Below are 22,687 nucleotides of genomic sequence, written 5' to 3'. Positions count from 1 at the left end.
ATTAAAATTCCCAACAAGTAAACGTAAGCAGGCTCGGAGGTGCCTGTCCGTGGTACTTCAAAAATAAAAAGAGGAGAAATAAAACCGAGAAGAGGCCAGAAAAAAAAAAAAAAAAAAGTACAAAAAAAAATACAGAACCACAGTCACAAGTGTCTGGAAAAGGACCACCAGTAACGGCAGAGAAAGCGGAGCCAAACACCGGCAAACACAGGGCAGGACGGCGTCTCGGAGGGTGGGAGACGCCCGGGGGGCCGCGAGCTGGGGGGGCGCGGGGATCCGGCCTCTCCCAGCGAGGAGAGGGGCTGGGGCATGCACGGAGAGGGGCCGAGGCCGGGGAGGGTGGTGGGGAAAGGCTGCTCCCCACCGCCGAGCCCCCCTGCACAGCGGAAGGCCCAAAGGCTCGGCGGGCGCCGGGGGCTCGTCCGCGGCCGGTTTGGCTCCGGGGAGGAGCAGGGCTCGGCAGGGCCCCGGGGGCGACACCGACAGTGCCCGGTTTGGGGGGACTCCCCCGGCTGAGCCCCTTCCCCAGCCCGCGGGAGGCGGGGAGCGGACCCCGCCGCTGCCGTACCGCGCGGTCGGAGGCAAGGCTTGGAGAGACGGCGGCAGAGAGACGCCGGAGAGCGAGGCGGAAAAATCCAGAGAGGGAGAGAAAGCCCAGGGAGGATTCGGCCGCCGGACAAGCGAGAGCTGCCGGGGGCGGCGGGGTCAGTCCACAGCAAGAGCTGAGCTGGGCCTTTAAGTTTGGGCTGGAGCAGGAGCCGGGCTTTGGGAGAGGCACCGGGACCCAAACCGCAGGCTGAGGAGTCTGGCAGTACGTGGGGAGCGGTTGCTCCTGTTCTCCTTGAAAGACATCGAACGGGGGAAGCTGATCTGCAAGGGGCGAACATGGAGGGGCTGCAGCGGGTGCTCACCGCTGGGCCAAGTGTTTGGGTAGCGTTTACCGGAGGCGTTTAATCATTTCGGCTAGGAAGCAAGAGGTTCGAGGGAACAGTGCCCTAAGAAAACCATGTCGGTGACGAGGGAACACCAGCAGTTTTGTCCGGCAACCCCCGGTCTCCACCTCTGCACCTTCCCCCTCCTCTCCCTCGTCAGCACGAAGCGTTTCTCTGTGAAAGTCCTTAGATTTCCTCCACTCCGTGTGCAAATATCATCACCAGTCCCGGCTCGAGCACCATGTCCTCGCCCATGTGCTGGTTTTCGCAAGCCATCACCACCACGGCTTGCTTGCCGGGGATGCGCTTGGCCACATAGTTCTCGTAGTACCGCCGGTTCATCTGGCGGGTCTCCAGCGTGGCCAGGCCCTGCGGCCAGTTCCGCTCGTGGGCGTTCTCGATCAGCTCATTGATGATGGACGTGGGGCAGCCGCTCTCTACCAACGAGCGCTTGATGACGGCCTGCAGCACCGCATCCGGCGTGGAGATCATTCCACCCCACCGCGTCACCCGGGCCGGCTGCAGGGAGTTCACCCACCTGGGGACAGAGAGGGGACAAAGCGGGTGGGCACCGTGAGTTTTTGGTGGCTCCCCACCGGAATGGAGGAGCCTGGTCTGCTCCGCGCTCGGGAGCAAGGCTGGGTGGGGAATGCCTCCGTTTCCCCGCCTTCCCCGACACTTTTCCTTCCTAACCCCTGTTTTTCACCCCCAAACAGGACCCAGCTGCGGCCTTCAGCTCCGCTACTCCCTCCCCAGAGGGAGGGGAAGAAAGGACGAGGCGAGAAGCTGCTTCCTCCGGCCTTTCTCACAAGGAGGAAGGAATCTGGCAGCTTCCTGCTCGCGGGCAGGATGCAGGTGGAAGAATAAAAACGGTCCGAGCCCATTGCGCAAGCAGCTCGCGCGCCGCTCCCCAGCACGAACACCCCGCAACGGCCCCCACGCTTTGGCGAAGCGTTTTCTTCTCAAGCCGCGCCTTTGCCTCAGAAGGCACTTCACCCCCTCGCGAATCCCTCGGCGAAGCTGGCAGGCTCCCAGCGCCGCTCGCACCCCGACGCTGGGGCTCCCCAGCTCCTCCCCGACGGGCACGAGAACCAGCACTTACTCCAGGATTTCATTGTACTCGATGGTCTCCTCCAGGTTCTGCAGGTTGGGGTTGACGCTGCGGATGGCGCGCATGTAGGCCTTCAGCAGCTGAATGTCCCGTTTCTGCAAGAGGCAGGACGCAGCGAGGTTTGCAAAAAAAGGAGGCGGCACGGCGGCTACGCGTCACGAGACCAGACCCCAGCGCAGCGGCAGGGAGTAACGTGGCCCTGCCCGTCAGCTCAGCTCCCGTCCCAGCGGCTGGGCGACCGAGGTGCCCAACAGCGGCAGAGCCCTGGCTGTGCTCAGCTCGGGCCGCTCCGCAGCCGCTTTCTTCATCCACAAACCTTTTTTTGGTGTTTGGTGTCCAAACGGGCGAGACCGACCCCATGAGAGACCCTGCCGCGAGACAGCCCCTCGCACACACGGACCTACCTGCTCGGCCAGCTGATGTTTGTGCTCTGCTGAGGTCTTCTCCAGCTCAGCGATTCTCGTCTGCTGCTGTTGCACCACAGATCTTAAATGCTTGATGCAGTTGTGGTTTGGCAGCTCATCTTTGGGCATTTCCAAGCTGTAGAACGTTACAAAAAAAAAAAAAAAAAAAAAAAAAGGTGGAGGCCCCACATTAGGGGAAAGTTACACACCAGAGCGTTTGGCATAAGCGTGTAAACAGTCTCCAAAACAAATCCAGTCTTGGAGGACGTGCCAAGAGGCCCGGGAAGCCCAGTGCCGTAACCTCCGATAGGTGCAGCGAGGTCTGTTCCCTGCCGTGTCTCAGGGCCAAGCCAAAACGGTCTCGGCGAGAGCTACGGGGACAAACCACCACCAGGTCGGCAGGCGACGGGGATCTTCCTCCTCCGAAGTGATCGGGGTTCAGAACCAGGTCCCGCACTAGGCAGCCCACGGGCCTGATCCAGTCTCCGAGAGTCTCCAAGCCAACAGTCAGTCACCACCTGGCTGGATGCTTACGGCGCGTGAGCGGGAAGGGTATCGGCACCGAGAGCACAAGAGCCAAGGCCAGAGCAGCCACCCACCGCTCCTGGCTCTTGGCAACACGTAGGAGGGAGCAGAGCTCGTGCTGGAACTTGTCCCAAGGGGCTGGAACGGCTCTGGGCAGATTCACAAAGGCTCCAGTACCCCATTTCCAGCAGCCAACCGACACTCAAGCCCCAGCAAAGAGCTGAAGAGCCAGGGGCTTTGAACCAAGTTTAAAAAGAAATGGGTTTGAAGCATTTTTTTAAATCCTTCCCAACCCTTTGTGCAGCACCATGGCCTTCAAAGCCCTGCTACCCCCGGAGCTCTGCTTTGCCCACGGGGCAAAAGGGTGCCAGGCACTGAACCCCGGTCCCCTTCCCCGAGCCTGTGGCCCCTGCTCTGCCCACCCTCTGCAGCAGAGCCCCCCACAGCCATCCTCACCCGCATCCCTGCTCGCAAGTCACCGGGCGCTTTGGATTGTGCTCGCAGTCATTGAGGTGAGACATCAGGTTGTCAAGTCGCACGACCGCCGTACAGCCGAAAACAGCGTTGTCGCAAGTGATCTGCAGCTTCGAGAGCATATTACGCATGATCCGCGGGACGGGGCGGAGGTGGGCGACCGTCACGACGCTGCGGTCCACGGGGCACGTCTGCTGCTGGGAGAACCACTGGGTGATGCAGGCATTGCAGAAGGCGTGCTCGCAGTGAGGAGCCTGCGGAGGGGCAGAAAAAAGGAGCCACGCGTTACTCGGACCTGGAGGGGAAGCATTTGCTGGCTCGCGTGTAGATGACCTCAACCAGAGAAAGGCTCTCAGTCTGAGGGGTGCTGCCTTGGGGGAGGAAAGCAAAGGGAAGAGGCACCTCCGTTACACAAGCAGGCACGACGCCCGCACAGGGGAACGAAACAGCAAAAGCCAGACCTGTCGAGAGCAGAGCCAGGCGCAGCACCTTCCGCTGCAATGCAAGAGGCACTGCTGCAGAGCCCTCCTCCCTGCCCTTGGAAAAGCAGGTGCCCACCTTCATCCACCGCCGGTTTTCATTTGGGCGCCCACCAAGGTTCTCTCTCCCCACCAAGACGCGCAGCGTCTTGTGAGCAGATCAGCTCCCCGGGACAGGGCACGGCCCCCTCAGAGTTGTGCTCCTGCTCTGCTCCGTCCCAGGTAATGCTGCCTCCCGAAAGGGCTGAGGGGGCAAGGCAGAGCGGGATGCTAAATTCCAACATTTTTCCAGGGCAGATTAGAACATTACTTCAGTGTATTTACACAGCTGGGCTCTGCTCTTGCCTTCAAGCGCAGTTGAAAGAGTATTGAGATCAGGGAGGGAGAGCGGGACGCACGCCAGCCCTTTGGACAACACCGAGCTTTCTTCCACAGAGCCGAAACCCGGAGTTACAGGAAGGTCAGACGCAGTCGGAGCTAAGTCTCATTTACAAGCTGTTCCCTCAGCACGCAGCGCCTTGCAGGCTGCCTTGTACCAGCCGACAAAGGCAGCCGACGATTGCAGGGCGTACGCTGAACTGGGATTCACCCGTCCGAGCTACAGGACCATCTTGGGAGTTTTAGTGCGGTCCCTGTGGCATCGCAGCTCGAGCCAACCAGCCCAGCCCAGCGTCTCTGAGCCAGCATCAGAAAAGGCAGCGCGTGCTGGGCTCTGGCGCAGCGACAGCCCCTCCTCTCCCTCGTGTTTTCCTGAAGTCCCGCTCTCCAAGGGTTGGGCTTTCCGCTCTCCTCTGCAAATCTGGCTTCTCTGCTCCCCTTGCGGCGTTTTAGCCTCTCAAGCCCATGCCCACCCTCGCTAAAGTTTAGTGATTGGGGTGCCCCAGTGCCACCAAGCGCAGACCGGAGATGCGACAGATAAATCACACCAGTTTCACCGGCTGCTGCACGCAGAGGGTGGCTCCGTGCCCATGACCCAGGGACAGGCCCTGGGGATCCTCCATCCTTGGCAATACTGAAATCTTGGGGTTGGACGTGGCCCTGGGCCCTCTGAGGTATCACTGGAGGTGGCCCTGCTGTGACCAGGCAGAGGGACTTCCCTGGAAGGGAGGGAAAAAGGAAGAAGTCCTCAGGAATTTGGTCCCTTGGAACCAAGGCTTGTCAGAGGGCACGGCTTGAGCCTAGCTACAAACTCAGCCTCCTGGCAGCTCCAGTTACGGCGGTGCTGGCAGGAGCAGAGGGGCCGGTATCCAACAGAGAGGCTGCGAACCGCGCTCGAGAACAGCCTGGGAACAAGGGAGTTTGCGATACCACATTCTCAAAAGGAGATTTAAATAAACCTGCAACTTTCCCTCTGGTTTACGCGATGGCCTGTGATCATGTTCACACGTTGACAGACTTTCGAAAGTCAAAGCTTGTTTGACATAGCACCTTCCAGCTACGCTAATCTGTTAACACACAAATTTAACTACAGTAGTTAAAATTGTTCCACGCAGTTCCACGTTCCACGCAGTTCCAGCCCACCGGCACAGGGTGGGCTACAGCACACAGCCCCAGCCTCCCTGGGATGCCCATCGGGCAGCTCACCAGCCCGGCACAAAGCACAGCTTTTGTGATGCAGTCCACTACGAAACGATGAAACTGCAATGATTATGCACAGGTTTCAGAGCAGCTCCTTTTTATTTTAATCCGCTTTATTTCAAATGAAGCTGGATTTACGCAGACGATACTGAGCTACCCAGCACGTGGCCACAGCTCGGCCAGCCTAGGAATGCCGTCGGTGGGATACAGACCCTGAAGGACAGGGAGCAGGGGGACAAAGTCCCACACGGAAGCCAGCTCAGCCTGCCGTGCTCCGCTCCGGTCAGGGGGCTGTAAAAGCCCCCACTAACCTCTCCCCAGGTACCAGGGCTTAGCAGGACACGGTGACAAATACAGCCCTGCCGGCACCGAAAGGCACGGGAGGGCTGGAGAGGCTCATAACAGAGCTCACAGGAAAGCCCCGTCCAACAGCCCTTCCGCTCTGCGGGAAGCGGAGGGAGGAGTGGGAGCAGCAGCTCCCCGTGCACACCCTCCTTCCCCGAGCGGCTGCACAAGCTGCAGAGCGAGCCGGAGCATCGCCAAACAAGCCGGCTCTGCCGGGCCCAGGCAGAGCAGCGTGCTGGCACCAGGGCTGCGGTCTGTCCTTCCTCCGAGCTACGTTCGGTGGGCAGGAGAGGAGCAGGAGAGCCGAGCCAGGCTCCCAGCAGCAAGCAGAACGGATCAGCTCCGTAGCACGGAGGAAGCACACATGCAGGGAAGCAGAGAGGGTCAACCAAGCATGAAGCCATAAGCAAGGGACAGATTTTAGCATAGCTGCTGCCATCTCTGCCTTGGGACACCTTCACTGTTATCCAGCTGCACTGAGCTTTGGTAGAGTTAAGAAGGGAGTAAGGAACGAAGGAGTAAGGGAAACCTGTCCCAACACCAGCTTATTCCTTCCTCCCACCTCTTTGCTGACCCCAGGACATCCCCCAAAACCCAGCGCTTCATTTCCACCAGAACCCACACAACCACAGACTCTTATCCCTGGTGCTGCATCCTTACCCGTGCTGCTGCCTTAAACCATTAGTAGGAAAGTTAAGAATCCATTGAGCTCACCTAATGCACATGCTGTGTGCGGCACCCATCATCTGATCAAGACATCTAGAAGTCTGGAGCTGCAATCGGAGGCCTTCAGTAGCCACAGTCAGTGCTCAGACAGAAACCTACCTGAACTGGCTCCTCCAGGACCCCGCTGCAGATGGGGCATATAAGGTCTTCATCAACATCCCCCTGAAAACGTGCTACATCATACCCCATTGCTCATCACCGATGCCAGAACCCTGTGGAGGGAAAAAGAAGAGAGGTTAGGAGCAGCCGAGCAACCTGCGACATCTGGACAGAGCAGGTCCCAGCCCTCGCAATGTCCCGGTTCCCAAATTTCTGCTCTCTCCTCCCAGCGTGACCAGTTGGGGTAGCCCCAGGCACGGCGGGAGCTCACAGCCAAGCGCTGCACGGAGCAGCGTGCAGGGGGAAGCAGTCTGAGCCCCCTCTGTTTGTGCTGAACTGCTCCTCCGTTTTGACACGCTGCAGGCATTGCTTCTCTCCCACACGTGTTATTACTAATCCCGCTGCAATTTTTCTACTTGCTGGTTGTTGGGGTTGTTTTTGCACAGTTCTATTTGGCTTATAGAGGAGAGGACAGCACAGGGGCACCTCTAACAAGCAGGGCTGAGCAGTGGGATGCATGCCAGGGCCCATTCCTGGGGGCAGCCGGACACCCGCCAGCCTCGCCACATCGGCTGCGGAGGAACCAGCTCCTTCCCTGGGAACAGCGGTCCCGCTGGCTCCTGGCACCCCAGCCGCAGGTATTGTCCCCCACTTCCATCTCCAGCAGCTTTCCCACTCGGCCGAGCAGACGCAGAGTGAAGATGGCCAACACTGTCTGCAGCAGAGCGTGACCTGCACTGGGCGCTCCAGCGCCTGGATGAGGAGTCCCCACGACTCCCAGAGCTGTCGGGGCTCCTGCTCCCAGCACGGAGGGTGTGCAGCCCCGAGAGCAGCCCCGAGAGCACCAAGTCCCCGTCCCTCCCCGCCGAGGATGGCATTCCCAGGTAACACTGTCAACCAGCTTCTTACACTATCTGCCAGAAGCCGACCTTGAGCTCTGCCCCAGCACGCTGGCAGTCACCAGTTCCTTTACTGTTTGTCCCTGAAGAGCCAGCTCCTCCTCTCCCATTCTCCCCAACATCAAAGTCGGCGACAAACCGCCACGGCCATCCAGATTCACACTGCGCTTGGCTCCAGATAAAGGAGTCCCCACCCCAAACACGCGCAGGAGCCAAGAGGGGACGGGAGGTGTGCGAGGGCACGCGGACCCCACATGAGGCTCCGAAACCGCCGTCCATGCGGTGAGGAGGCTGCGGCGTGGCAGCGGTTCCAGCTGTGCAAACACCAGGCGCATCTACCTGCTCTTGAGGGCAGGCAGGAACTCGCCCTGCCGCTGCTGCTCCGTAGCCAGATGTGGCCACCCAGCCACAGCCAGCGGTGCCCAGCTCCCGCACCTCGGCCGAGTTGCTTGCACAACGCCACGTACCTCCCCAAGCCAGCTCTTCGCAGCCGAAAGAGCTTTGGCTCTAGACAGACGCAGCAGGCAGAGCTGGTTGTGGAAACCACTGCGTCTGCTCGGCTAGAGCAGTGAGGGAGGAGAGAAGGTGCCGGACGGACAGAAAGGGAGGCTGTAGGGAATGCAGTCGCTTCATGGTTGGCCCTTGGGACCCTCCCCAAGTCAGAGGGTAGCAGGGAGGGACTTTAATCAACTCATTGGACACTGTGAAAGTCGGACGATAAATCAGCTCCACGTGCGGACGGATTCTTTGCTTCCACAGAGCAGGCACAGACAAAAGACTCCTCTGACGGAGGCTGGGGTGGGGAAAGTCCCTGTGTCAGTTTGCAATTCAGATAACAAGATTAACGGCTGCAGGCTGGAGGGAGAACGGGTCTCCGAGCAACTAGGATCAGTTGCTCCTAAACCTTCCCATGCCTTCGGACAGATGCGGCTCTCCTCCACTGGGAGGGAGCCCAAATTCCTTCCCATCCCTTTATGAGCCACTCGCACTGCAAGTCTCAGCACCTCCACCACATTTACATTGGGTTCAAACCAACTGGAAGGGCAAACACGGATGCGGAGGACCCAGCACAACAGCTCCCGGCTGCCAGCTGAGCCACAGCACCCGTGCAGCCTGCGTGCCCCCCGCCACAGAGGTGCTTTGCTTTGCAGCCGGGACCACTCTGACCTTTCTCTGCTGCTCAGTGCTTGGGCACTGGTTCATGCCCCGGTGCCTTAACACGTCTCTGAATCCAGGAGCAGCCCCACGAAGGGCCTGCCCTCTCCTTCCGCTCAGGAGGCACAGCACCCACTCCTGCATGGGCACTCAGGCATCGAAGTGGAACTGCACTGCGTACCGCTTCTTCAGAACCGCGCTCCCTAGCAACTCCGCTTTCTTTGTCTTTTGCTTCCAAGCTTCGGAACTCCAACACCATCCTTCCAACGAACAGCTGGGCAAGACACCAGACGCCTTCACATCCACTCAGGAACGAGCCGAGCGGAGCGCAAAACACGAGCACTGAAAGCCAGCCTTGCCATCTGCCAGACAGAAGCCACATCAAAACTTCCCCCAGAAAAATTTCAGCACCTGCACCAGCCTGAGCACCTCTGAATCCTTCTTGTTCCTCGACCCAGCTGTTCCCCCCTTCTGCCAGAGCTCATCCGCGGGGCTCTGCCAGCATGCTGAAGCAAGGAGCGCCCCGCTGCTATCACAAAGCGGGAACAGGAAAGCTGAAAGTGTCTGCAAATGCTCGAGTGAGATGGAGCTGGCAACCCAATCTCCCTCCTGCTTGATCCAGAGGTGAATTAATGACCTGGCCCTGCAGGATACTGGATACACTCATTCCTCCCTGGGCTCAGCAACCTGCAGGATGACCCCAAAGAAGGTATCATATAGCTAATATGAGCAAGCCCTACTTGCGCAGTGCTTCTCAGCAAGAGAGATGATTCACGGGCTGCAGGGATCCATCATGTGCTGAACCGAAGCACAAAGAGCTTAGAAAATACCTTTCCTGGAAGGGCTTGCAGAGGCACTCAGACACCAGGGTGAAATCGAGCCAAACCATCTGCAACACAGGCAAGACACAATACAGGGGAGCGAAGGCTGAGCAGGAGCCCAGACAAACCCACGGTTACAGGAAATTGCTTCTGCAGTAAACAGCAACTGCCAGCTATGATTATACTTGATTTAAGCAAATGAGCTTTGCCATCCTGCCCTCTCCAAACGTGCACAGCTTCTTGACCCCAGCACCACCAGCCTCCCTAGGGCTGGGCAGGGAGATGGGACGGTTCACACAGAGCAGAGGCCAGTCACTGACCTGGGCTTTAGCCCAAATTACTGAGAAAAGCCGGGATAAGTCACTTTCCCCCCCCCCACTTTCCTCCACTTCCCTTGTCATCATGCTCCTGCCTTGTCTTTGTAGATTGTCATCTTCCTGGCCTGGGGACTTCAAATGCCTGCATGCTGCTCAACACAGAAGAGATCTACATAGCAACAAGGGCTTGATGGTATCAGAGAGGATCAGTAATTAACAAGTCAAAAGCACTTTGACATTCCTACCCTTACCCAAAGCCTCCTCAGCATCCACCAGCGGAGACAAAGGTTCCTAATAAGCCCTCAGGGAAGTAGAGGAGAGGAAAGAGGAAGGCAACAACTCGCTCCCCAGCTGGTTAGAGCACCCAAGCCTGTCGCATCCCCACGGCGGGGGTCCTCCAGCTGCCCGATTGCTACGGAGGGGCCAGCATCTCATCTCAAGCCCCAACTTGCGCTACTCTTCCATCCTCCCCATAAACCTGCCATTTAAACAGGCAAATAGGACGTCTAAAAGTTAAGGGAGACCACCGCTGAACTCCCCCCTACTCCGGTCACAGGACAGTCATTCCTACATACCCAGCGCGTTGTGGTTTTGCTCCAAATCTTGGCCAAAAAGGGGCTTCCTTCAGTTGTCTGGCATGAGCTTACCTCCGCCCTTCAAATGGCAGCGCCGGATGACAGCGAGCAAGGCTGGGGCTCCTCTGACCCAAAGCGTATCTGCCCGTCTTTCATGTTAGCAGCAACCATACAGATAAGATTTCCGTGGTAATACTGTGCTGTGTTCCAGCACGATAACTAACTGTTCCTGCCCCCAGAGGAAAATTCAATTGCTGAGAATATTTTTTCTGTTGACAAAAGGAAAATTAATGGCTTAAAAAAAGCTCCCCCTCCTCCTTGGAAAAAAACAAAAGTCTACATGGGAGCCCATGGATTTGTTCCACAGCCCCCAAAGCACATGTTCACATGTTCCCTCCTTTTTGCCACAATATGTTCAAGCCGCTGGATCCCAGACACTCCGGCTGAGCCAAGCTTTCTGCCTGGTTGACTGCTCCAGGCACAGTCTGTGGAACAAGCCAGCATCTACCTGCTCCAGAGGAGCTCTCCGCTCCGCCGGCACAGGGAGACTGACTCATCTGGAGCTCGCAGGGTTGCGCTTCCATACTCCTGCTCACCCACGCAGCCAGCTCTCCTCGGTCACCGGCTGTTTCAGGCTACGAGCACACCTGGGCAAGGATCCAGAGCAACCTGGAAAGGGCCTGGCCCTACACAGCTTTGCTGGGAAAGCAGCATCTTCCACGAGATCTTACCAGCGCTGTCAGCTGCGGGTCCCAGGGCAGACACCTCCACCTGCACCACGCAAACAGCGTGCCAGGCTGTCGGGAGACACTGACTCACTCCCAGGAGCTGACGAGCACAAGTATGAGCAACACGAGCGAGGACCAGCGCAGAGGCAGGCAACAGCACTGGAAGGGAAGCGAGTTTCACCCGGGTAAATGACATGCTGGCTATAAAACTCCCCGGGGCCCCCCAGCCGCCCGGAGCCCGAGAAGGTGAAGGTTTGAAAGAGGCACTGACCGACCTCGACCCGCGCAACTGTGCCAAGTGGAACAGGCGACAGGGACGACTCTGCACTCACGGCTAGAGCTCACCGAGATAAACCAACCTGGTCCGAGGCAAACGACACATGACAACAGCGAGAACAATGCGATCGCTGGAGCGGAGCCAGCGCCTACCTACTAAACACACGGCAAAAGAAATACGCCTGGAAAAATCAGAGTACAATAGGTAGTAAAGCCAGCGACTGGATGAAGTGCAGCGACCACGCCAGGGCCTTGTGTTCGAACGCAAAGGTGGCCAGCTCCTCCCCGGGGACACCAGCCGCGGGTAGCGCCTGCCAGCTCCGCTGCCTGCGCTCCTTTCAGCGGCGGATCCACACAGCCAGCCCCTCTTCTGAGCCGGTATCTGGTGCCAGTTCACTAAGGAAACCCATCCCTTCTGTGGAAATACAGAAGACCAGACAGAATCCCTTAAAAAAAAAATTAAAAACAAACAAACAAAGCAAATCAAACTTAATTAGCCTGCACTGGAAGTCTCCAGCATCAGGCTTTGCCTGGTTCTCAGGGAAAAAAGACACCATTTTCTCATTATTTCCAATATAAGTGCTGCCAACAGATACCAGAGCCGCTTTGCAGCTGGGATAGCTCGGAAGAAACCTGTTCTGTGAGCAATAGTGTTTTTAATAATCTTTCCTAATTTCATCAGCTTTGTGAGCCAAAAGAAACAGAATTAAAACCAGAAAGCAAGGGGGAAGGGAGGAAAGGGAGAGAAAACAACATATGGATGCAAGAGGGGCTGTTCTGTAGCAGTTAAAGCCCAGCATGGGAGCCAGGACACCAGTGATCTTCTCACTGGTTTGCACTGTGTGTGTTCCGGGGCACCACGCTTTGCTGTCTCTGTTTCCCTGCTGTGAGTAAATACATAGCATCTCCGGGGGGGCTGCACATTTTCTGAAGCAGTCTTGCTGCCGCTAGAAAGTTTCCACGGGGAGGGGGGGATAGAAGCGACCCAGAAGCTTAAAGAAGTCAAAGTTTTGCAGCAACTGGCTCCCAGCCCGCAGGATCTACATCCGTTTAAGGTGGCCTCTGCTCCCAGGAGTCCGGGTCACAGCAAGGGAAGAGGCTGCCGGCACTGCCGGTGGGACAGCAAAAGACCAGGGACAGCCGGGACAGAGCTACACAGCAGAAGCTGCCCCGGCGGTACCTGGGAGGGAGCACAGGGGCTCTGCCGAGGGGCTGACGTTTGGCTGAAGCACTTTGCTGAAGGCATCTGCTGGGCTCCATCGCCCAGCCCAGGCGAGGAGGCTGCTCGGATAGGATCAGGGCTGGCGCCAGGACGCAGGCGAAAGGGCTCTGCTCAGCCGGATCTCTGGTCTGACAAGCAGATTGAAGACGGAAGAGTCATCAGCGTTGAAGCTGTGCCCAACGTCAGTGCCTTGCAGCTTTAGAGCAGCTCCGAACTGACCCGACACAATGGAAGTTTCACAGGAAACCCTCACGTCAGCAACCAGAGCCGGCTCCCGTGACAGCAGCCTGTTCCTGTACAACAGGAGAGGATTCACCAGCCCAACGACAGCCAGCGTGCAGAGCTGGGACGGTCTCTTGCTCTGCTGCGAGCGGCCCGGTTAGCGCAGCCCAGCTGGCCAGGGGCAGCTGGCCAAGCCCAGGTGATTACTGGCCCTCCTGCCAGCACCGCTCACTGCGGCTCACGACATCCCCCGGCATCTGAAGGCTGTGCATTTCAGAGCACAGCGCAGTCAGCAGCCGTGACAAACTCGCTGGGCCCCCGCAAGCCACATATTTGAGATGAGTGCCCAGCGCGTGGCCACCCTGCTCCAGCTTAGAGCCACCCGGCAGTCGAGGGGCACTGGGGACCTGCGAGCCAGTGCTATAAACAGCCCCCAGTGCCACACAAGAAAGGAAGAGCAGTCTGAAACTGAAGATGAACAAGAACAATATCGAACCCGAACACGCAGCATAACCTAAAGCTGGCTAAAAGTCCCTCTGCCTGACCTAGTTGTCCAGCGACCCAGTTTTGAAGCCACGCAGTACAGCAGGACAGAAACGAGCCCAGTGCATGTTGTGCATTCCTGGCTGGAGCCACTTCCCTGCACTGTCGGGCCTGGCAGGGAACCGAAGCGGATGCTTGCTGGCACGTGGGCCGAGCACAAATCCAAACTTTGCCCTAATCTGGAACTACGAAGCTCTCTGCTCAGACACATTAGGATTTAATGGCAAGGAAGAGCTGGCACAACGTACATCCCGTAACTTCTTTGGAAACGAAACACCAGCAGCGCAGGTCTGGCTGCCGTATCCCCCGTGGCTCCTCCGCCTGGGGTTGCGCACCCAGCGCCCACATGGATGGGAGCTGCACAGCTGTGCGTTAGGGAAATGCGAAGGCAGCAAGGAGAACAGACACTCGGTTTCATGAGATACAGCCTGGGGGCCAGCCACCCTCCCTACTGCGCTCTCCTCACCGCACGGAGCTCCGGCAGCTCTGTCGAGCCCCACGGACCCGACCAGACTGTTCCAAGCGACTGCATTTATAGCCTTGACTCGTGTCAGACCTTCCTGGTCTTTCTGATCATTACCTTGACTTTTCTGGTACAAAATTACACCCCGTGCTCACCTGCGTTACGCGCTGCTCGACGGAGCAGATCTGATTTCAAAAGCCAGCACCAAAACCAAGCGGGATCCAGAGTCCACCCCGCACGGGCGATCCCCGGGCTCAGCCACACACCGTCTCGTGCTCAGCGCTACCGGCAAGGTCTGCAGAGGCAACTCAGCAGCCACAGCATCAGACTCGTGGCCCTGCTCTGCCTGTTCCTTCGCTTCTTCCCATTTTGTTGGCATCTGGCTTGCCTGCATGTACAGAATGAGCCTGCATGGCTTAGTGGTTTTCCCCAGGAATTTCTGCATGCGTTTGAGACATCTACGGGCCCCGAGCTTAAAAACCGCTGGCGCAGAGGAGAGCGCTGGTCTGCAGGCCAGGCCAGTTGCTTCACCTGCCTGACTTCAGTTTCTCCATCGAGAGTAACCGGTGAAGAGCAGCAGATACAACAAACCAGTTCTGCCTGCATGCACACCACCAGTAACCACCAGCTGCCTGGCATGTGCATAATTAACCACCCCGCTAATGACACCATGGAGCAGCAGCCCTCCCTCCCCACCAAAAAAAAAAAAAAAAAAAAAAAATCGATCAGACACTCAGCTAGCCTCAGCTGAAACGTGACTCGGTCACTCCTCTCCGGCATTAATACCCAGGGCCTCTAATTGCTGTTGCACATAGCCAGGAAGCAGACGGCAATTTAAAGTAATTTACGCTCCCCTCGCAGGAAAAGCCAGCGAAGCAATCCTAACAGCACCTCCAGTTTCGGGGAAGAGCCCAGCAAGCCTCCGTGCTCCGCGATACAGCAGCGTTCAAGCAGCGCTGGCTCCGCAGCACGACCTGTGAAACCCCGCGTACGGAGCTGCGCTCCAGGCTCAAAGGGAACAACTACACCAAGGAGCTGGGTTTGATCGACTTACGTGACGCTAACCTTGATTCTTGCTATCTTGATTCTTGCTTACGATCCTTTAAAGGGTTACCACCCACTTCAACATAATTGTTGAGCTAATGTACTTGTTTTGGAACAATGGTGACATGAGTTAATTCATTCCTTCTCCAAACTGTGGGGTGTTTGGTTTTTTTTTTCAGCAGGAACAAAACCCAATGGGTTCAGCATGCTCGCTGCAGTCCCGCCCGCACCTGAAATAATCGATATCCCCCAGGCCTAAAACTTTTCTTAGGCGGAGGTGTTTCTTCAAAGCATTTTAACCAGTTAGCAGAGACTTCAGGAATGACTGACTGTAATCCACAAAGTTTTAGTACATACTATTTTGATTCAAGAGGCCGCAGGCAAAACACATAAAAATATTACTCATTATTTGCTAATTAAAAGCCAAAAGCATCGAGAGTACAAATCTAACAGCTCTTGCCATAAAGATTTTTCCTCCAGTGTTGATCTTCTGCTTGACGTTAGCTCACGTCCAAAGAGCAAAACTTTCCAAAGGGGGGGAAAAAAAAGAAAAAAATCCCTTTTTCTAAAAAGCCTTTCACAAGTCAAAGGAAGCTTTTGCCCAAGTACACACAGGCAAAGAAGATCAAAAGGCAAGCTGGGTTAAACAATCGTTCTCGATTGTATAATAGGAGGAAAACACATCAATCGTGAGGCCCTACCCATGTTCGAGATCCTATTTTGGTAGCTGGTGGAAGGACAAACACCACGCGCTGAAGAGCTCCTATTGCTTAACCCCTGCAGAATCAGGCTTAGAGGGCTTTGCCACCCAGCAAGGCTGTTCCTAATTCTGGGAAACTCTTCAGGATCACTAAAGCCCTGCTGATAGCCCTGGGAACACCTACAGGCATCAATGCCTAACACTGGCAGCGCCTCAAAATCCCACAACATAAAACGACGCTACCGGTACCAAAAAAAGTACAGCCAGCCTGCAGTCTCTCCCAGCTGGGACCCAACAAACTCATCCTGTTTTCTGTACTTTTAATGCGTTGAAAGGATTTAAGTGAAAAGAGGCTGGAGGCAGAAGAGCTTGCCAGGAAAATCGGCCACCTCAAGAAATGAACGGGGAAAAAAAAAAAAAGAAAAAAAATCTTTGGGAAGTTCCTCGAGGTGGCTGCTGAAAGCGGAGCGGCTTCCATCCCCAGTTCCGCAGATGGAGAACTGAAACAGCAGCTCTCTTCCAGAGCCGTGGGACGAGCAGAAGCAACATCCACAGACCAGATCAAACCCCTGCTCCGCTCCGGCCACCCTTACCTTCAGCCCGCAAGGAACATGACAAGATCTCCTGGGTCGCCAAGTCCTTGGCGCTGCGTCAAGTCCTACAGCCCTACGAAATGCATAATCAAGAATCGCAGCTGACTGCAAGCCTCTGCTTCGCAACTGAAAGCGGCTCAGGGAACGCAGTTTGCTGCTGCAGGTTGCTAAGCCACGGCAACGACTTCTGGGGGAACAAAAATAAAAAACAAAATCACACATTGTTTCAGGAATACCAAGGTCCTGCTCTTTATTAAGACATTCGGACAGGGTGGCCTGACCTGGAGCTGCTGAGCTGCCCACCCAGTTCCTGCCTTTCTGTCCTTTTTTCAGATCAAGCCCTTGCAAAGCTCGGGAATTCAACCTACAGCGCTGTGAAGGGGCTTCGACGCCTCAGACTGCCAAAGGGGCAGAAATAACACGCCAAACCCCACAGATACGCAACAACACGGGGATGACTGGGAGAATACTCGGAGGTCAGCAGCACTTTCGTGTCGGGGAAGGAAACCTCATGGCAGATTTCCACAAGACAGCATTATATTCCTCCAAAACAGAATCACAGAATCACAGAATCACAGAATCACAGAATCACAGAATCACAGAATCACAGAATCACAGAATCACAGAATCACAGAATCACAGAATCACAGAATCACAGAATCAATCACACTTTGGGTTGGAAGGGACCTTTAGAGCCCATCCAGCCCAACCCCTGCAGCGACAGGGACAGCTTTAACCAGACCAGGGTGCTCCAAGCCCCGTCCAACCTGACCTTGAAGGTTTCCAGGGATGGGGCCTCCACCACCTCTCTGGGCAACCCGTTCCAGTGCTTCACCACCCTCATTGTAAAAAATTTCTTCCCTATATCCAGTCTAAATCTATTCTTCTTTAGTTTAAAAATTCCAGCAGGAGGGGGATGCGCTGCTTTACAGGGCTACACCCACGCTTCGCCTCCTGCCCCGGCCGAGCACTCGCCTGCCTTGCAGAGGCTGCGGTACCCCAGCGCAGTGCTGGGGTGAGACCCTGCCCGCACCCCTCCCAGCATACGAGGGCCGTCACCGTCACCGATCGTCCTCAGGAGCGGGGGATACGCTCAGTCCAGGTATGGCAGACAGAACCGCAGCCTCCCAAGCCTCAGGTTCCTACGCCCCAGGTGTATCGGAAGGGAAATGTTCAAGATCCAGGCAGAAACACACGCTTGGGGTTTTGTTCTGCTACGAGCTTAGAATATTTTTCCCACTTGCTGCATTTCAGCACTGCAAAGCCCCTTTATTTTGCTTGAGCTCTGTCTGCAACAGCTCCTGCCTACCAGGAACCCGGGCGGGAACTAAACGAGGTCCTGTGACTTGGGGTACGAGCTCCCACTAAAAACCATTCCAGCCACCGGCTGCCCTTCCCCGCTGTCGCCTGAGCTCTGACACATCCCACAAACCCCAGAGATGACGGAGGAATGCGGCGCAGCTCGCTGCCGCGGCCCGCAGCGCATCTACGGGCAGATGTGGCAAGACCGGAGGAAGACGTTGTCACCGACAGCCCAGAGGCAGGGACCCAGCCCCAGCCTAATTCTGGGGTGCTGCACGTTCCTCATCGGCGACGGCAGAGACACCAGCGGGCTCCGACCGGGACTGGGCCTCGCACGCGTGCCGGGCCCTGCGCCCGTGAGAAGTGGTTTGTCTGGAGAGCGTTCATGGCTACAGACAAGGCAGAGGAGGATGCGAGGGTCTGCGAGGCGGGTGTCCCTTCGTTAGATAAGCGGAACAAGCCACTTGTTAACAGCTGGGCCCATGCCGGAATTACACAGTGCAGCTTTACCCAGCTCTGCCATTTTATTTTCTGGTCCATTTCTTACGGTGTCAAGGCACCAAGAAAATGAAAAGCCTAAATCTGAAGTTAAACTAGTTTATGTTTGGGGTTTTCCCCCCCACCCCAGAAACAGCAGAGGTAAATCACAGCCAGCAAAATGTCTGAATATGCACACTCATAGAATCATCGAATCGTTTAGGTTGGAAAAGACCTTTAAGATCACCCAGTCCAACCATTAACCTACACTACGAAGTCCACACTAAACCAATCAAGGGTGGACTAGACTAAACCATGTCCCAAAGTGCCACTTCTGCCTGTTTTTTGAACGCTTCCAGGGATGGGGACTCCCCCACCTCTCTGGGCAGCCTGTTCCAATGCTTGACCACCCTTTCTGTGAAGAAATTTTTCCTAATATCCAATCTAAACCTCCCCTGGCACAGCTTGAGCCCATTTCCTCTTGTCCTATCGCTAACTACTTGGGAGAAGAGCCCAACACCCCGCATCACTGCTCTGTCAGTAGCCTGTCCCCTCCCAACTCAAACTGCTCCGCCAGAAGTGGAAGCGATGCCTCATCCCAAAGGAAACCACACCGGGCAGTTTGTTTAAACAGGGGCAGATGCGCTGCTCTGGTACCTGCCATAGGAGTGCAGAGCGGGCAGGCAGGAGGATGCCCGGGAGCCACCACCTCCACCAGCAGCAGCACCCCAACGGGTCCCAGCTCCTCAAAAAGGAGGAGAGGGATTCCCAGAAGCCCAGGGCAGAACCTGGGCCCCTTGCTGAAACGGCTCAGCAGCCTGGCCCGCACAGGTCGGCCAAGTCTCCACGCTCCCGGTCAGACCCACCTTCAACTATTGGCACTACTTCTGTGCGAGCGAGTCCAGACCAGCTGCCCCACGGAAATCGTAACGCGAGAAGACCAAAAAGCTTTTTGCCTTTGCTCTAAAGCATTTGGATGCGAGGGATCTCTTTAGACTTGGTGAATAATCCCATCCTCACAGCAGGACAGCACGGATCCTATTCCGTAAGAAGTGTTTCCTGTTTTCTGCTGCGAGGAGCCCACACAAGCTGCGAAGCCCCAGCAGTTGGCCGGTCACCAAGCCGACCGATCAGCGAGAAAACACAGGCAGAGACCGCTGAGCAGCGCAACTCGCGGCTCGCTTTTACCTTGAGCTCTGTTTGAAGTTCGCTTTGCATTGCCTCCGGCTGTCTCCGCAGCCTTTTGGGATGCCTTTCCAGAACCTCCAGATTCATCAGTGGGTTTCGTTAAACAAAGCACTTTCCCTGCAAGTCACAGGGAACCTCGCTCTTTCGAGCACGCTCTGGGAATTCCAGTGTCTGCTCTTCTTCTAGAGCACCAGGTGAAACAAGAGATCCAGAAATCAGGCAGGGGCAGTTTTTAAGCCAGTTTGGCAGGATTTATTCTAAACCTCTGAAATTTAAGGAAGATCTTGCTATTTCCCTGCAGACACTCATTTACAACAAAGGTTCTTTAACGGCTTTAGAGCAAGAGCCGTGTCCTGCACTGTGAACCTGCACAGACCTGCGAACAGCAGGCTGTGATCTCTAAAGGGTGATCTAGGAGGATCTGCCAGGGGAGAGATCAGGCAGCAACAAGCTGCAAGAACAGCCGTACGTGCTGCACTGTCAGCTGCAACGGGGTGGGGGGGGGGGGACACGCTGTCAAGACATAGAGATCTTTCTTGTTAGCAGAGCAAAACCAACGTTTTCAGATAAATATGACTTCGAAGTTATCGGCAGCAGCCGACTGAAAGCCATGAAAGCATACATACAGCAACACCCTGTAAAGCTGCTGACGTAACTCTAACTGTTCATGTGTCGGAGGCTCCACGTGCGTGGAGGAAGGATTTAAAACTCATCCCCTGTGCACAGATGGAGAAAGTTTTGAGAGGTACTCGATTTACCTTCCGTGGCAGAATTCCTCCCTAAGTAGAAAAGAGGCTGGGCTGGGCTGGGTTTACTCTTTTCAGGGAGACGCTCCCAATGGCCCATCTTTTCCCCTTCCTCTTCTACAGTTTAAAGTGTCATTCTTCGAGGGCCAAGAGCCGCTGCCAGGCAGGAGTCATAAGGTCAGACAGGATAGATCTAGTCACAGGGGAAAAAAGAAAAGGAAGGAAAAATGAGCATGGTAAAAAAAAAAAAACCCAGGGTGGAAGGCTGTGCCCTGCCCTTCACTCCCCTCTCGGTGCAGATGAAGACACCTCTCTTCCTCCACACAGGAACCCAGGCCTTCAGCCCCACAGAAGAGAAACCTGCATTTCCCAAAGACCCTTTGCAATGCTCCTAAAAAGCGGAAGAACCTGTGCAGAAACCACTAAGCACCTGCAACATGAGCCCCGTACGCCTCCGACGCAGACACGCGTTCCTGGGGACGAGGGTCTGAAGTTGGCACGAGAACAGAGAACCAGCAGCGCATCTCAGACCGCTCCTTACCTTATCTTCCAACGATATAAAAAATTATTCTGCCTTGCTTTTTTTTTTTTTTAAATGGCAAGAATAAGGGCCCCTCTGGAGCCCCAGCCGCTCTCGGAGAGCCCTCGCGCATCCCAGCCTCCCCGACGGGCTGAACACAACCGAGCCGGCGATTGAAACATCGGTTGCCTCCCCATGGCACTTTGCTTCAGAAATTCCAGCCCTTGGCCAGAACTCCACTTGCCTCAAACCCCCACCTCACTTGGACGGGAGAAAAGCCGGGACGAGAGGCGTTTTCCAGCAGGATCGCTGCACTGCAGGAACGCACCATGTGCGGGGAAAGAAACATTTGCCCAGTAGGTAAAGTCTTAGCTTTTCAGTTACGCAATCCTGCTAAAAATAGTTTCCCCAAATGCCACCTTAAGATCTTCTGACACAAATCCAAGTTTTTCTTGCAACTCCTCTGCTCGCTCTAGCGTTGCAAAAATTGACAGCAGGGAAGCCTGAATCGGGAAAAACTGCTTTGGTTTTATCTGCTGGTCTCAGCAACAAGGATAAAACCAGCTCAGAAACATCTCTGATGTTAGCACCGCGCGGAGCCATGCACGATGACCGGCCCCTGAAGTCACCACGAGCAGCTTTATTACTGTTATAACAAAAAAGTTTATCTGACACTGTTGCGTTTTTGGACATTTTTACGTTTATCGCTTAAAAACGTATTAAAAAAAGACTAAGGCCCATCCCATAAGATGAGATACCGCCGAGCTGAGGTGCTTACAGTCGAGAGGAGCAGCAGCACGCGGCCTGCTTTGCGAAACTTCCTCGCAAATAAACCCTTACCCCAGTTAATTACCGACTTCCCTCTACCTCCTGCCCTCCCCAGACAGACAGACGGGCTTTGCGATGTGCTCCGAAGGTCAGGCCGCCGACAGCAGGGAAGCTGCGGGCGTTCCCTGCGAGTGACGGGCGCTCTCCTTTCACGGCGGCTGCGTGCGGGGGGCTCCTCGCCCGGGAGCACCCCAGCCCTGCTGGGGGCCGGGACGGCCCCAATCCTCCCTGCACCACAGCAGCACCCAGAGGCTGCAAATAATTTGTCAGCGGAGCAACTTTCAGCCCAATTAAAGTCTTTCCTTCAAAAGCTACTCGAAGAGGAATCGCCGGTGAAGTCCAGGCGTATTTACGACGCTGAATCACCAGGTAGAATCAGTACCTTCACAGGCCACGGCGGGGTTTTGTTTGGGTTTCTTTTTTCTTTTTTTTTGTTCTTACTCCACCTTTGCAGCCACCATCTAGCAACGCCGAGCCCTGCAAGGGCCTGGGAGCCCACTCGGGCTCCAGCAGCCGGGGGCACAGGTACGGGGCGAGCAGGACACATTACCGGCGAGCAAGGCCAAGAGCTTCTCCCCCCGCACCGAGTCCCAGCCGGGCTGTCAGGGCGGCCCGGAGACCCCGCAGCGCCGGGGGCCGTACCCACCCCCTCCACCGCCTCCCCCACGGCCTCCGTGGGGTTTCACGCCCACCCCGCAACGCGGTGCCCAGCGCCGGCACCCCCCTCCCCGGCCTCCACAGCCCCCGGGAGCCCCGGGCTCCTGCCAGCCCGCCCCCGGCTCCGCAAGCCCCCGGCCGCAGCGGCCCTCGCCGCCCTTCCCCGAAACCCGGGCATCCCCCGGCCCCCGCCTCCCCGCTCCCGCCCCACCGGGGCCGCATCGCCCTCCGGGGGCCTCCCCGCCGCAGGGCCCGGCTCCTTCCCCAGGCCGCTCCGCCCCCCCCGGCCTCACGTACCGCCTTGCCGCCCGGGCCCGGGCCGGCTCCGGGACGCCGCGGGGCTCAGGGGCGGCCGCGGCCTCCACCGCCTCCCCCCGCCCGGCCCCGCCGCTACGCAACCCCCGCCCCGCCGGAAGCTCCGCCCCGCCCCGGGCCGGAAGCGGCGCTCTGGCCGGCGCGCGGCGCGCGGGGCCGGAACTCGCTGGTCGGGGGCGGGGCTCTATGACCCGCGCGGGGCGGGGAGGTGGGCGGGGTTTACCGCTTTGCCACGCCCCCGCCCCTAGTCCCGCCCCCTCCGCGCAGCCATTAGCTGGCGGCGCGGACCATCCTCCGCCCTCCGCACGCTGATTGGCTGCCTGGGGTGGGTGGCCGGCGACTTCCGGGAGTGCCCGCGGCGGCGGCGCTCCGGCAGGTCAGCGCGCGCAGCGGGGCGGGGGGGGCGGGCAGCGCCGGGGGCGG

At 56.9% G+C, this 22,687-nt stretch overlaps 1 protein-coding gene across 4 annotated transcripts; it reads right to left on the bottom strand.

The window, feature by feature from the left end:
• Positions 1-559: 559 nt before the first annotated feature.
• On the bottom strand, positions 560-22,281 carry RNF41 (ring finger protein 41). 4 transcript variants are annotated; one of them, XM_075724957.1, is made up of 7 exons: positions 22,247-22,281; positions 19,957-20,137; positions 6,674-6,786; positions 3,429-3,700; positions 2,448-2,583; positions 2,035-2,138; positions 560-1,470 (listed from the first exon to the last, which is right to left on the bottom strand). In XM_075724957.1, the coding sequence occupies exons 3-7, from the start codon at positions 6,761-6,763 to the stop codon at positions 1,119-1,121; spliced, it is 954 nt and encodes a 317-aa protein (XP_075581072.1). In that variant the 5' UTR covers positions 6,764-6,786; positions 19,957-20,137; positions 22,247-22,281; the 3' UTR covers positions 560-1,118. The 4 variants fall into 4 exon arrangements, with proteins under 4 accessions (XP_075581072.1, XP_075581073.1, XP_075581074.1 ...); XM_075724958.1 differs by lacking the exon at positions 19,957-20,137 and having other exon boundaries at positions 22,247-22,278; XM_075724959.1 differs by lacking the exons at positions 19,957-20,137; positions 22,247-22,281 and adding an exon at positions 19,199-19,456.
• Positions 22,282-22,687: the final 406 nt, after the last annotated feature.

Source organism: Pelecanus crispus, chromosome 26 (genome assembly GCF_030463565.1).
Source record: "Pelecanus crispus isolate bPelCri1 chromosome 26, bPelCri1.pri, whole genome shotgun sequence".
Classification (NCBI taxonomy): Eukaryota; Metazoa; Chordata; class Aves; order Pelecaniformes; family Pelecanidae; genus Pelecanus; species Pelecanus crispus.
Note: the sequence above shows the minus strand (reverse complement) of the source record. Positions and strands in the feature narration are given on the sequence as shown.

What these genes read in the sequence shown, in the direction of transcription:
- RNF41 (XM_075724957.1), bottom strand. Translation starts at nt 6,763, where the DNA reads ATGGGGTATGATGTAGCACGTTTTCAGGGGGATGTTGATGAAGACCTT. An exon ending in TCCTGGAGGAGCCAGTTCAG is followed by an intron (nt 3,701 to 6,673) that starts GTAGGTTTCTGT and finishes GCCCCTCCGCAG; the next exon opens with GCTCCTCACTGCGAGCACGC. An exon ending in ACTTGCGAGCAGGGATGCGG is followed by an intron (nt 2,584 to 3,428) that starts GTGAGGATGGCT and finishes AACGTTCTACAG; the next exon opens with CTTGGAAATGCCCAAAGATG.